The sequence below is a fragment of the Zea mays genome, chromosome 2, assembly GCF_902167145.1.
Source record: "Zea mays cultivar B73 chromosome 2, Zm-B73-REFERENCE-NAM-5.0, whole genome shotgun sequence".
NCBI lineage: Eukaryota > Viridiplantae > Streptophyta > Magnoliopsida > Poales > Poaceae > Zea > Zea mays.
Window position 1 is genome coordinate 192,787,383 of NC_050097.1, and position 14,084 is coordinate 192,801,466.

Below are 14,084 nucleotides of genomic sequence, written 5' to 3' on the forward strand. Positions count from 1 at the left end.
CTAGGAAGCAAAACATGAGCAAGAGAGGAAAAAAAAAGATCATCATCGGAGCTGATCCCGGCGCGCAGGTCCAACCACAAAAAATATAAGAAGGCAGGGCACGAGCACGAGACATATAAACACACAGAATGACAGAATCCATGCGGCCGCAATCCCCAGATACACACTCTGTTCGCCGGCAGCGCATCCCATCGTCGCAAGGCCACGTACATTTCCCGTTGAAGAATAGTAGTAAGAAACCAAGCAAACCGGCAAATGGCCATGCCGAATTAATTAATTAATAAACAACACCAACAAGTACGGGTAAATGAGAACTGAAAGAACCGCCGGCAAGAAGATCGATGGAGCATATGCAGCTCGCTACGAGTTACTGCAACTAACCTACGCCGCCACGAAGGCGCCGGAGCCGAAACAAGAATGCTGACAAAGAAGATGCACATGTGTACCTACCGGCCGGAGGGGCTGGCCCCGGCCACCCCCGATCGATCTGCGATCAACAAAATGCAAGCGTGTACGTGGCTCTTCCGTGTACGGATGGGATGGGAGTACACACGCGTCCGGGGGTCAGGTCAGGTCAGGTGATGGTGCTAGCGCGCTACGGCTTCTTGCCGAGGGTGTGCTTGTTGTTGTGCATCCACACCTTGAGCACGTGGCGCTTGACGCAGACCTCGTCGCAGAACTGCTGCACGGCGGCCTCGTCGTGCTTCTGGACGCGCCACCCCACGCGCTCCGCGAACGCCAGCATCCTGTCCTTCTGCTCCTGGCTGAACTTGGTGCGGAACCGCTTCTTGCCGGACCCGCCCGAGCCGGAAGGCCCGGTGGTGCCGCCGAGGGACATGCCGCCCAGCGGCCCCACCGCCGACGACAGCGGCCCGGCCATCCCGGAAAAGTCGTCGTCGCCGTCGCCGTCGTCGCGCCAGCCGTGGGACGTGGACGGCAGCGCCAGCGGCCGCGGCGTGTGCCCCACGGGCACGGGCGGGGCCATCTGCAGCGGCTGCTGGTGGAAGTACCCGGCCGGGGTGCGGCAGTACGGGGAGAAGTGGTGGTGGTGCGGCGCGGCGCTGCCGTAGGCGGCCAGCGCGGCGGGGGAGACGAGCGAGCCCGCGGCGGGCTCCTTGCGGTGGAAGTTGCGGTGGCAGCCGCACGCGGCGCAGCGGAGCGCGCCGAGCGTGCCCTCCTCGCCGGCGGGCATAAACTCGCCGCACCCGTCCACGGCGTGGCCCCCGATGCCCACCGCGTGGTTCTTGAGGCACTCTCGGTACCTCCCGCCGCCGCCGCCGCCGCCGCCGAGGCCGCCCGCCGGGGCCTTGGCGCGAACGCTGAGCGGCTCCACGCCGCCGCCACCGAACCCAGCTGCCAGAGGCGGGGCGTCGTAGCTGGAGCTCACCGGCATCGGCATCGGCATCGGCATCGGCGCCATCTCCTCGTCACTGTCGTCGTGGTCGTCGAAGTCCATGGCCGTCGATCGGCAGCGAGCGACCGGGCGGCCGCCGGCGGTGGCAGGTGTTTCTTGTGCGTGCCTGACCTGTGTGTGGTGTGTTGATGTGTTCTCGAGCTGTGGCAGGCGAAGAAGGTTAAGAGCGGCTTAGGAAGGTTAAGAGAGGGGGATGAAGAGATAAGAGACATGGACTATGGGGAGAGAGTGTGGACACCGTCTGGGCTGCCTGCCAGTTTTGACGCGCCGCTTTGCTGCAGGAATGAAGGCTGGATGCAAGCCGCTGCCGTTGGCCGTAGCTGCCTTGGCGTTGGCCTTGCTTACTAACCCTGGTTTCACTCTACTAGTAGCTAACAACAGTATCTGCGCTCGCTTTCTCACCGCTTCCCTCATCGAATTCACCATGGTCACCCAGCGGCAGCTCAGGGCCGAGCCGACGCCGCCGGTCGCGCTCGTGCCTTTGGTGCATGCTTGTCTCTCTCCCTCCCGGCTGCTGTTTTCCAAGTGGTCGTCTGGCTCCACTCCAAGGCCTCCACCGCCTTTAAAATTGCGGTTTAGAATATGCGATCGCGACACCGGCCCGGTCTTTGTTTTCTCTCGCCTTTATGGTCGAATCTATGTGTGGCAACTTCTCTGTCTTAACAAAGACACTTGAGGCCCAAATCCATACGGTGTGTCTTGATCAAGTACAAATTTGACCTGCAAAACAACGCTGTCGCCTAATCGTGTATATTTGGCCCGTCCAGCCATATATAGTCTAGCTTATACACACACAGCCGTCATTTGGAATAATGGAGTCCAAATGACGGAATTAATGTCGGATGGTGAAGGCATCGGAAATGGCAACAGATGGGCTACCTCTCTAGCATATATAGTCTAGCTTACACACGCACGTGACTGACCCACCCTACTACGTGCAGTGCGTGTATGTTCGGCCATCTGGTCCTCCCTGGGTGACGCGGACCCGCTCGGATCAATAACCGGCCCTAGCTAATCTTCCGGCCGTCGTGGCGTCGTCGTCGTCTAACAATCCAGCGTCCGTTATTTGTTCCATGCGGGAGCACGTCACCCCGCCTCGGGGTAGTAGCTAGCTTAGCTAGCATTCTACGTAATAATCCCGCGGGCTTGTGCCAGGTGGTTCGCGGCCTCAACACACGTGTTAAGGCCTGCACGCTCGGGCGGCTCGGCCCTGCATGTCTCGCCACTTATGAAGCCGCGAACGTCACTGCGCGCCACTTATGAAGAAGTACGTAGTACACGTTAATTCTGGCGATATAACGGGTGCGCGGCGGAGAAAAAAAGAAGTAGCAGGGAGGAAATTTGAAAGCCGACGACGGCGGCGGAGTGGGATTACGGCCGGCCTTGTCTTGGCCTAGCTAGAGAGCCTTATCTTGTGTGATAAGAAGCGGGTCAGAGCTTAAGCGCCACAGGCTGCTAATCCTTTCCCGGATCGATCCGCCGCCGGTCTCCGTCGACCTACCGAGAGCGGTGCTGGTGGTGCATGCGTGGTCCAGGAGCGGCGTGGAGCCGCCGGCCGGTTGCTTTCCGTGCCAGTTTGGGAGGGTACGTACAGCGGTCCGCCGCGCTCGGGTCCGTGCGTACGTGATCGGTCCGGCCGGCACCACCGCCGGAGATCCAGTCCGACGCGTCGATCTTTTCCGTACGTGGTGGGCCTGTGCCTCTGTGTATGTAGCGGTGGTCTGCCGCCGGCGTGTTAGCATATGCATGGCCGTCACGTACGTACGCGTTGGTTTCCGGTAGGCCGGCCCCCGCGGCCCCTTTGGTCTGCCACGGTCAACCAATACATACCCATCTACATGCCCCCAAACAAACGTACGGCGGTACTAGTACTGCTACAGCACTTGTGTACGCAAACGAAATCTAGAATTCTAGATCGAACGGTCAGGACCACAGGAAACTAGCTATAGTACACATTCCCTCCGTGTCTCTCTCCCACGGCCGGCCGACGGTCCGCGAACAGGGTCACACACGCACTTCGATCGCTCTACTCGTACTAGCTAGCTAGCTAGCAAAGCCGGCCAGACTCTTGTGTGCATGGACCGGCACCGGCACCGCTGGGCGCTGGCCACGCGCGCAGAGCCTGAAAAGACGGGCCACGTTCTCATGCATTGCATGCCAATGCCATGCGACAAGGGACGGGATCACGGAAATGGCGCATGCATGCATGGAGACGGACGGAGGCAGCAGGCAGCAGCAGCGCAGATCAGAGCCCGGCCTTGCGTTTGCATCAGCCTTTCAGGTGGGCAGGCCTGGGGGACAAGCGCGGAAGGGAACAAAAGCGAGGCACGTACGCGGCCCCGTACCGCCGACTCTCGTAATATTCCAACTGCGCGCATACGCTGCTCGCCGGGCCGCTGGCCGGCCGGCCGCTCCGCTGCTGCGTCTGCCGGCTGCCGCATGCCGCGGTGCAGTGAAGAAGAGATGGATGGCGCCATCCTCGCCATGCGTTCATGCTTGCATGGAAAGCTCCGTCGGCAGGGGGTCGCCCGGAGGCGCGCGGGAGCTGAAGCTGAGCGAACAGCAACGAGGAAACTTAGCTGGATCTGTTTAGATCTTAGCTAAATACATCTCAAATCATTTTACCTTAGTTAAAATAATAAAAGGAGATGGCATATTATATTTTAAGGTGTGTTTGTTCCACTCCAAAACTTTAGGTGGATGGAGCATGTCCGCTCCAGAGTTTAAATTGTTTTCTCGTAAATCATAGCCAGTACTCCAGTAGCAGTGGTAAGTAAATAACTCCAAACTCCACTTCTATGTTGCTTTTTAGAGTTTTTGGAGCAGTAAAAAAAAGGTAATCCAAAAAAATGTAATGTAGTTTTTTTTTTGACGAGAGGAGGACCCCATTTCTATTATTGTCATAACAGAAATACAAAGTGGTTCAGATAGTTTCCACACTACCAACGCAAAATGTAATGTAGTTGTAGCTATGAAAAGTGAAAACTCCAATCAATGCAAGAATTTCGCATTGCCTGTGCGCGCCTCTCGCAGCTGTAGCTTTTCGTTCGATTGCATGGCGCGTCGCGAAGACATGGCAACATGCAGCGGGGAATCGAATGGCGAACGCCCTGCATGGGAGCATCCTCTGGTCAGCATGCAGTACTTGAAGGATATAGTGATTCGAACTGGATATCTGATGCCGTTTGATTTTTTGCCGTTTGATTTTTTGGTTTCTTGGCTGTTACGCTTATCCTAATATTTCGTTATCCAGTTAACGCATCGTGTGTAAATCTTTATGCCGTAACGAGGAATGGCCGGTTTAGCCGTTTAGCTGTGTGTGGTACCACTTCGTGCGCACTGCTGCATGACCTTGGCTTGCATTGCATGTGTAGCGCGATTCTGGCATAGGAAGTTAGGAACTCAAATTCTATACGTTTTGCGTTTCATCATGATTGTTCCGTATGTTCTCGACAACGTAATACGTTACACCTTCTTGAATCGGGACCATCAATCCTCGAAAGAAAATTCCCAAAATTCCACTATGCATGTTTCTGAATATGTATATGAAGTTATGAACCAGAGACAGAGGGAGTTCCCAAAAAATTCGTCCTTTTATACTGATTTACATGACAGGATTTCGGATGTAAAAAAACGATTGAGTTCAACAACGGACAGTCAATGCTGCCTTATTCAAATATATACAGGTACTACATCAAGCGAAATTGGCTTATTGAGAATCAAGGCATTTCTTTAGCGCCTACTCCTCTATAGGATTGATCTCCGAGACATCAACCGATGTGAACTCACCTTCCGGCTTGAACATGAATGAGAAGCCAGAAAGCTTCTTCTGCGGGATCCGGCTGATCTTGACCCTGTCCTCGTCAGTCAACTCCCAGTCGAAGATCTCGAGGTTTTCCTTAAGCCTCTCCTTTTTGTAGGTCTTAACGACAAAACTCACCCCTTGCTCAAATACCCATCTCAACGACACCTGATAAAGGGAGAGGAGAGCAGATCCATGACTCTAAGCATCAAACCAAAGACATCATCAACACTTGGACGTCCGTCAGGAGTACAAAGGCAGCAGCTGTGTGTTGTTGTCAGAATAAAAACCTGCGCCACGGTCTTCCCTCTCGCCTTGGCTATCTCCGCGAGGACCTCGGACTCGAGCACGGCGTTTCTTTCCGCCGCCCAGCTCTGGCCTCCCAACGGCGAGAACGCCTGGACGTGGATGCCCTTCTCGGCGCAGTACCCCCTCAGCTTCAGCTGCTGGCAAACCGGGTTCACCTCCACCTGCAAACATGCACGTGCGCGCACGGAGCAAGCAAGACGAATTAAACACCTTCGTTCGCGTGATCATTCGGCGGCTGGTAATTAGATCGGCAACCTGGTTCACCGCAGGGGTGATGGTGGCAAAAGGCATCATCTTGTCGAGGTGCTTGGTCCTGAAGTTGCTGACGCCGATGGCCCTAGCGAGCCCTAGCCGCTGGCACTCCTCCATCGCCTGCCACACGCCCTTGAAGTCGAACGGGCGGGCGTCCTCTCTCCTGGCCGGGAACACAGGCGGCCCGGGCTTCTGGCAGACGGGCATGTGGATTAGGTACAGGTCCAGGTAATCCATCTGCAGGTTTCTACTCGCACGAGCCACGACAGATGAACAGAAGTCATGAGAAAACAAGAATTTCATATTTAATACATGTCTATAGCTAACAAAAATACACATATATATCTTTATGCGCTCTGTTTACTTTCTAACATATATAGTACGTATAAGTGTACCAATGTGCAATGTTTATGGTGTCTTTGGTTCAAACTTTTGTAGAAAGAGAGATCGTTTTAATACAACTGATAATCTTCATGGGTGAATGGATTTCTTTGATGACAAAGCGTGGTGCTGACTCTCCACAAAAAGTCATGCTCCTTCTCTGTCTGTGGTCACCCTTGCCACCTCCACCACCTCCCTCTCCTGCCCCAAGACTTGCTCAGACCTATCTTTTGTTGCCAAAATTTAATTCCTAATCCGCGATGACTCAGTCTGTCTTCTACAGCCACATGTTTGCACTACGTACAGATTGCAGCTATTTTTTCCTTTCTTATCTACAGGCTTACACAGGGTTGGACAAAAAATATGATATTTTCCTTACTAATAAATGCAAGTTTGGATGCATGGACACATAATCCCTCAATTTCCCTCCGATCCATATGTATCCAAACAAACCCTAATTAAGAGTGCTCTTGCTGCTTCAGAATTGGGAACGGTGAGTGATTGACTTCAGTCTTTTCCTCAGGGTTAGTTTGAACAAATTAAGAGTCAGTATTGTGGGTTTTTCATTCCTACATTATACAGTATGTGAAGTGACTAATTAGGGGATGTTTGGTTTGTAGGGGCTAATTTTTAGTCTCTACATTTTATTCCATTTTAGTCTCTGAATTGTCAAATATGAAAACTAAAACTATATTTTAGTTTCCATTTAGCAATTTAGGGACTAAAATAGAATAAAATATAGAGACTAAGAGCAACACCAACAAGCTAGCTAAAGAGCATGCACTCGCTAAAGAAAAGAAAAACCTCATAAAATTAGCTTGCAACAGCCTTGCCATCTGCCTTGCCATTGTATTTGGCTCGGCATCGCCTCCATGTTTCTAGCTATTTTTTTTGCTAGCCCTTCCCCTCCCGCTCCTACTGGCGTTAAGACACATCCCATGGAAGCATGCAGAAATTCCTAGCGTTCAGCCCTCACAACTTGCCTGCTTGTTCGAGTCAACACGCACAAACACTGGTCAAAGGCTAAATGTAGAGAGACTATTGGTACTCCACCCTTAATAGGATATTGTTTATTTTAAAGAGTCCTCTCTAAACTCTACATTTAACTAGGATTTATACATTAACTCTTGGAGTTGCTCTAAGACCCCATTTAGTTTAGGGTGATTAAAGTTTAGTCACTTTTAACCCCTAAAGAAGCAAACATGACGACTAAAGTGAGTTAACTAAACTTTAACTCTTTAGTCACCAAGGGAGTGACTAAAAAGGACTAAAGTAAGATTTATACCTTATTTGTCTTCTCTACTTTCTGGTTGCAGCAAACATTCACTAATTAATAGGGGCAATACAGTCATTATTCACAACAATTAATGTTATTTAGTCTGGTTTAGTCAATGGAACCAAACGGGGTAATTTAACGACTACTAAAGTTTAGTCTAGTGACTAAAGAAACCAAACAGGGTCTAAAGAGGTGTTTGGTTTCTAGGGACTAATTTTTAGTCCCTTTATTTTATTCGTTTGGTTTTTAGAGACTAATTTTTAGTCCCTTCATTTTATGCTGTTTTAGTCTATAAATTGACAAATACAAAAACTAAAATAAAGTTATAGTTTCCATATTTAACAATTTAGGGACAAATGAAATAAAATAGATGAACTAAAATTTAGTCCTAGAAATCAAGAACCCTCTAAAATTTAGTCCTTGAAAACTGTACTGTGAAGGATCATGTGCGTTTTAGCTTGATTTCTTTTTGTATTTCTAGACTCCTCAAACTAGCCTTTTTGAGGGCTTGCTCATTCAGATTGAATATTCATAGTTTCAAATGGGTTCTACCTCTAGGTTTCTTTACTCCACTTTCACTCTTCCAGAAGTGAGGCTAAGACGGAGGTTAAGACATAGGCTTGTCGGGCTCACTCAACTGTCAACTCCTACGCTTTGTTAAAATCTGTAATAGTAAATATTATTTCGCATGCGTCTGCATATACAGTACTCCATGTAAGTACGTGATCGGATTCCTTACTCCAAGGTCTGCCGGAGGGAGGGGACGACGAGGTCCGGGTGGCACTGCGTGCACCACAGCTTGGACGTGACGAACACCTCCTCCCGAGACTCGATGAGGCCGCGCCGCACCGCCTCCGCGACGCCCTCGCCGAGCGGCTTCTCCGTCCCGTACAAGGAGGCGGTGTCGAAGTGGCGGTAGCCCAGCTCGATGGCCGCAAGCACCGCGTCCTTGGTAGTCTCCGGCGGCTGGAACATTACCGCTGTCCCCAGGCCAATCACCGGCACTGGCCTCGCGTTCCCGGAGGGCAGGGCCAGCTCCGGCACCGCCGTCGTGCTCCTCGTGGCGGCCATGGCTCTGCGTCGCGGTCGCTTGAGGCTTAGCGGCGGAGTTGGGCTTCAGTTGCACTGACGTGTGGTCACGTCGGACGAGTCGGCCGCTACAGCGAGATTTTTGTAAACAGCTGACCCGCGCGACTCGGTTGGATCGGAGGGAATAATAAGCCGTAACGATCTTCTAGAAAGAGCCGGCCGGCCGGCTAACCGGCGTGGATTCTTGGTGGCCTCACGATACAACTACTCCGTGTGATTATTGTGTATAGAAAGGCTAGTGTGACTGTGTGAGCCGCCGCGTGGAAGGGAACGATCACACTTGTCAACTGTCCAGATGTGATTGATCGCTCGGAGTTGATGCCGAAAATTGACACAAGTGTTGTGGAAGTGCCCGAAAACTGAGTTTGAGATCCAAGAGCAAATTGCTCCTTTTGCCAACCAAAATCTATAAAAATCTCTTTGTTAATATCTAAAACTATACATTTATCTCATTATCATTCATTTAGTTTTTTTTGTTCTCTCGTTGCAACCAGTGTTGCATAGGCAGGTTCTATTCTATTTCCTTCATTGACATCTATATAGCCAATTTATTCCCTTCAATACCATCAAGAAAGCAATACAACGTACAAGATACTCCCTCAGTTCCAATTTATAATTCGTTGCAATTCAAAAAAACGCGAAAATAAAAATATTCAAGTATATTATATGCTAAATGATACCACCGTAATAATAAAAAGTATTTATGATTTTTTAATAAGACAAGAGTCAAATGAATTATAAGTTAGAAAGGAGCGAGTATTTGTTACACATGACTAACTCTATTAACACTATTGACACTAAAAATTTATTTTACTGGATTAATTCGGTTTTATTTCTATGCATATATTTTCTTATTTTTATCTTTAAGATCTATTTAAAGAAAAAGTTATAATCCAGAGTCCTCTATTATTCAAAGTTAGAGTCCGATGGCCTAGGCGCAAACCATTCAACGAGCATCGGGGCTACAATTCCTCATTCCTCATGTAGTCACTAAACATCAATGAATAAGGATGGCAATGGAGCAGGACGAGCAGAGAATGTCCCGTTCTCGAAAACCAATTCTTTGTCCTGCCTCGGAAGCCTTAACAGGGACAAATCCATCCCCATCTCTGTCCCGTGGAGAACACTGCACCCCAAAAATTGTTCTCTAATACAGGGACAATAAGGGCATCACTGCATCATAACAATTATAGTTATATCAATTATTAAGAGGCAACAACAAGACAAAAATAAAAGACATGTAATTGTGTGTGTCTATAAATATAGTTAGGTTGAACCTTGATTTCATGGCTATTCGGGTTCCCAAGGGGAAAATTATTCCCCATCCCTGCCGTGTTTATTTACGGGCCCCGCTCGACTAGCCTCACAAATGAGAAACTAGTCATGTCCCCGTCTCGAACGGAGAGGTTCCCCATAGGCCTCGTTCCTGTAGGAAATTTTGCGATCCTTAACATTGACTCACCGTCTGTCCCATTGCCCATTTGTGCGACTATGAGAGATCGACCGAAATAGAATGAGGACTAGACATGGTACTATTGTTGGGCTGAGGGAGAGTTAGAGAGATTGCATTGTGTTGGGGCATTACGCCACGACTCATGGAATCTGGCATCACAACTCTATATCTAGGAATAGTTTAGGAATAATGAACAACCCTCTATAAAAGGAGGGGAGGGCCGGATCATTTAGCTATCTCTTTTACCATTTTCATTTCCATCACTTAGTCTTTCTCATTTTAGCTAAGAGATCTTTAGATGTTTTGAACCTCGTCATCTAAGTTTATAGAGTTCTGAGGAAGTGTGGCCATAACCACATGTTGCCATCTTGGTTTTTCATTTCGTATCACATCTGATGGTATTTGCTTTTGATTTGTTTTCTTCTACTCCCAACCCCTCTACTTTGAGTTTTGAGTTGATCCTTGTCTTCACTTGTTTGGGAAGTGTGTTGGGGTTAATTTATGGTTTAGAAATCGTCCTGGATTCGTTGCAACCTTTTGGTATGAGTCGATCCAATTCATGGATATTTTTTCTAATAGATGTTATTTTGACAAAACTCCAAGGCAAGTTTGAGTTTTCTGGTCTTACTTTGAAGTTTAAACCCGTTTGAGTTCAAAATTTTGTGTACACCTTAGAAACTCCCTTCTGAAGGTGTATGTAAAATTTTATGATTTTTTATTCTAAAACTAAAATTCGAGATGTTGAAAACAATCTGAGTTAGTGACATATTTTTAGGTCGTTTCGGATTTTTCAATGTTTGTCCTGCGATCCATTTGTTTCGTTGGAGTCGTGTATGTCCTAGAAAATTTTCCACATCACTTGTGTGTCATTTGAATTTTTAAAGGTTAGGGTATAATATTGGGAAACGAGCCAAAGTTACACCGAGTGTAAATATTTTTATTGACTTCCATTCACCCCTTTCCGGTTGCTTGATCCGGTCCTTCAAAGTCATCCTTTTGATGCAATGGCTAGGATTAATCTTACCTTTGCATGGTCAAGTTTGTTTAAGTACATATACACCAACATATATACATAGTATGCTCTATAGGTCCATGCATGGGAGACATTAGACTGTACAAGAAAATTCATACTCCCCTATATAGATTGTTGTATAATATGATTTGATATGGCTTGCTTATTCCTCAAATACGGGGTGAAAACTTACTCCCGGGAACGCCATATCACCATCATCTATGGGTCCAAACGCTCGACATTTGTTGGCTTGTCAGGCAGGTGGTGGTGCGCCTTGGATGTTTGAACCTCCCCGTAGAAGTAGGAGACGAAGCCCCAGAGCGAGAGCGCGAGGGCGACGCCCTTGGTGCCGTTGAACGGCTCGTGGAAGAACACGACGGCGAGCACCTCAGTGACCGGGATAAGCACGGTCATGACCACTCCGGCGAGCAGCGCCGAGCCAAAGAAGACGGCGCCGATGGTGCCGAGGAAGAAGCACTGGTACGTGGCGGCTGACCCGGCCAGCAGTAGGTAGTAGCCTGACCGGCCGAGATCGAACTCCCGCGCCTCTCCGGGGATTGCCTGCGTTTTTTTTTTCAGCGTGAGCGAGCAGTCCTGCAGTCGTAGCGATCTGACAACTGGAGCTATGGATTGGCAAGAACCTTTTCAGCTCTACACTCCCTCCTAAGGCTGTTCGCAGCGGTTACCGCTGCCTCTCCCCCTCCCCTTGCATGCGACGCGTAGGGGGCACCCTACGGCCGCAGCGGTGCCCCCTACAGCGCCCCCTACGTGTCGGTCCCCTTCTCTCTCCCCCCAGATCTAGCGTGTCACTGTTCATCACCCTAAACACTGTGTTGTGGGTCCACGAGTAATTGTTAGTAGATAAAAAATTAATAGTTGGTATAGAAAATGATATTTTATAGTGGTAGTGGGGTATAGGGGGAGTATTTAGGGGGAACCGCTGCGGGAGATGAAAAAATATGGGGAAAAATAGGGGGGAAAGTGATATAGGGGGAAAAATTTAGAGGTAACCGTTGCGGATAGCCTAAGGCTAAGCTTTCCGGTTCGAGAAAGAATACAAGCATATATATATATATATATATATATATATATATATATATATATATATATATATATATATATATATATATATATATATATATATATATATATATATATATATATATACTCTAGCAGTATCGATCCATGACTGCGTTATGCTAGCCTATATATATGCATACAATTTGCTGAATCCAAAGAGAAAATCTGCAATATCCAATGAGGGGGTTTATTGTTTTGTCTTTTTCTCTATTTACATCTGCTGTTAGGAACTGATTATATATTATGTCACTGTTTGAGTGTCTGTCTTTCAAAAACGTGCTCTGATCTCCACACGTTTCTTGTTTTTTTTAACAAAAGCGTTCAATGGTGCACACAAGCTCTCAACAAGCACAGGTAGCTTTATATGGATAGCTTATAATTAAGGTTCAATTCCTAAGTGGACCAGTAGTTTACAATATCTGTCTTTTGTGGACTAAACTTTTTACTACGTGTAGTCTACTGATGAGATCACTGAGGATGACAAAAGGAGCTCACTCCATTACTTCATTGAAAACGCGGAAACTATCTCGATGACCGTTCCTAGCTGCTGCCAAGGGCCGAGGCACCATTTGGTACTGTTCCAAGAAACGCTACTTCAACTTTTTGCAAATTTTGGCACAACTGTCTTGTCTGTCTAGGTGATTTTTGGGCATCGCCGACTGTGGATATGCAAAATGCTAGGTGGGGGGCTCATGAGTGGCAAAAGTTTCCGAGAAAGAAAGATGGTTGCTGTGCCCGCAAACGTCGTAGTACAGTGCAGATATGGTAGTGATGGAGAGAGCGCTGGGGTGTGCCCGGGAATCGCGAAACAAAGAGCTAGCTGGCAGCCAAAATAGAGCTTACGTGCAAATCATGGTTGGCGAGCATGCCGACGGCGCTGAAGACGGTGGCGGTGAGGCCGATGACGAGCTGCATCTCGATGACGAGCGTGTAGGTGACAGCCGCGGCAGTACCGGCGCGCGCCTGGGCCTGGCTGAGCTCCATGGCGGGGAGCAGGAGGCCGTAGAGCGCGGCGGCGCCGAGCGTCATGGCGAAGCCGGCGCCGTACTGCGCCGGCGACACGCCCGCGGGGCGGTCCCCGCCGGCGTTCATCCCGAGCATGGCGGCGCCGGCGCTGAGCAGCGCCACGGCGTTCACCGAGAAGGCCGTGAACCGCTGCCGCACGAGCAGCAGCGCGAAGGCGGCCGTGAAGGCCAGCTGCGTGGAGATGAGGATGGAGGACGTGGACACCGGCAGGTAGGCCAGGCCGTAGGCGTAGAGGAGGTCGTCGAGGCCGGTCATGAGGCCGATGGCCGCGGACGCCGCCAGGAGGCGGGGCGTCATGAGGAAGAACGGCGCCTTCGCCGGCGCGCCGTCGTCGCGCCGGCGGCGGCGCCGGGAGAAGGAGACGCAGAGCGGCACGAGCAGGAGCGGGAAGCCGGCGGTCTGGAGCAAGGCCGAGAGCCACTTGCGGGCGCCGCCGTGGAGGAAGTAGGCGCGGAGGAACAGCGGGCCGCCCGCTGAGCCCACGACCATGAGGACGAAGTTGACGACGAGGAGCGGGTTGCGGAGTGTCCTCGTAGTCGTAGTGCCGGCGACATGAGTGGTGCCCTGCGCCTGCGCCTGCGCCGGTGTTTCTGTTGAATAAGTAGACAAATTCCAAATTAAATTCCGAATGTAAATCATGACCAAATCAGAAGAACTGAAATAAAAGTCAAATCAGATGATGCGTACTGATTAGACTTACTGATTGTTGGCGCGCGCCAGGATCAGCTGGGTCGACGATGTCAGAAGATCACGAGCAGTCGCGTGAAGACGCTTCCCAAAAACCTTATTCGCCCTCTCCCGGTGCAGGATCTAGAAGACGAAGGGTTCCGGAGACCTGCTCTCCTGATCGCAGATGCACCTCTGCGGTCGGGACGAAGGGAACTAAAAGGCGGCTCAGCTATGAAGAGAGGCGAAAGCGAACTGGGATCTGGGATGATTTGGAGGCTGGCTGCCGGGCTCCTTTTATAGGGCCGAGTCCGCGACCCCCGT

General features: G+C 49.8%; 3 protein-coding genes across 3 annotated transcripts; all 3 read right to left on the bottom strand.

The window, feature by feature from the left end:
* Window positions 1-237: 237 nt before the first annotated feature.
* Window positions 238-1,933, bottom strand: LOC109944588 (zinc-finger homeodomain protein 1). The gene is made up of 2 exons (XM_023301678.2): window positions 1,653-1,933; window positions 238-1,555 (listed from the first exon to the last, which is right to left on the bottom strand). The coding sequence occupies exon 2, from the start codon at window positions 1,454-1,456 to the stop codon at window positions 596-598; it is 861 nt and encodes a 286-aa protein (XP_023157446.1). The 5' UTR covers window positions 1,457-1,555; window positions 1,653-1,933; the 3' UTR covers window positions 238-595.
* A 3,220-nt stretch (window positions 1,934-5,153) lies between these two features.
* On the bottom strand, window positions 5,154-8,505 carry LOC100857059 (uncharacterized). Its single transcript, NM_001254922.1, has 4 exons — window positions 8,174-8,505; window positions 5,781-6,024; window positions 5,507-5,686; window positions 5,154-5,384 (listed from the first exon to the last, which is right to left on the bottom strand). Exons 1-4 carry the CDS (start codon window positions 8,503-8,505, stop codon window positions 5,154-5,156), a joined length of 987 nt encoding a protein of 328 aa, NP_001241851.1.
* Window positions 8,506-10,904: 2,399 nt separating this feature from the next.
* Window positions 10,905-13,771, bottom strand: LOC100280705 (uncharacterized). Its single transcript, XM_008669672.4, has 2 exons — window positions 12,912-13,771; window positions 10,905-11,549 (listed from the first exon to the last, which is right to left on the bottom strand). Exons 1-2 carry the CDS (start codon window positions 13,731-13,733, stop codon window positions 11,208-11,210), a joined length of 1,164 nt encoding a protein of 387 aa, XP_008667894.1. The 5' UTR covers window positions 13,734-13,771; the 3' UTR covers window positions 10,905-11,207.
* Window positions 13,772-14,084: the final 313 nt, after the last annotated feature.

Bases quoted from the DNA above. Each gene is read 5' to 3' on its own strand.
- LOC109944588 (XM_023301678.2), bottom strand. From the start codon at position 1,456: ATGGACTTCGACGACCACGACGACAGTGACGAGGAGATGGCGCCGATG.
- LOC100857059 (NM_001254922.1), bottom strand. From the start codon at position 8,505: ATGGCCGCCACGAGGAGCACGACGGCGGTGCCGGAGCTGGCCCTGCCC. The intron at 6,025-8,173 runs GTAAGGAATCCG...TCGTGCGAGTAG, and splicing joins TCCCTCCGGCAGACCTTGGA to AAACCTGCAGATGGATTACC. The intron at 5,385-5,506 runs GTTTTTATTCTG...TCCCTTTATCAG, and splicing joins GAGGGAAGACCGTGGCGCAG to GTGTCGTTGAGATGGGTATT.
- LOC100280705 (XM_008669672.4), bottom strand. From the start codon at position 13,733: ATGATTTACATTCGGAATTTAATTTGGAATTTGTCTACTTATTCAACA. The intron at 11,550-12,911 runs GTAAGCTCTATT...AAAAAAACGCAG, and splicing joins TCGCCAACCATGATTTGCAC to GCAATCCCCGGAGAGGCGCG.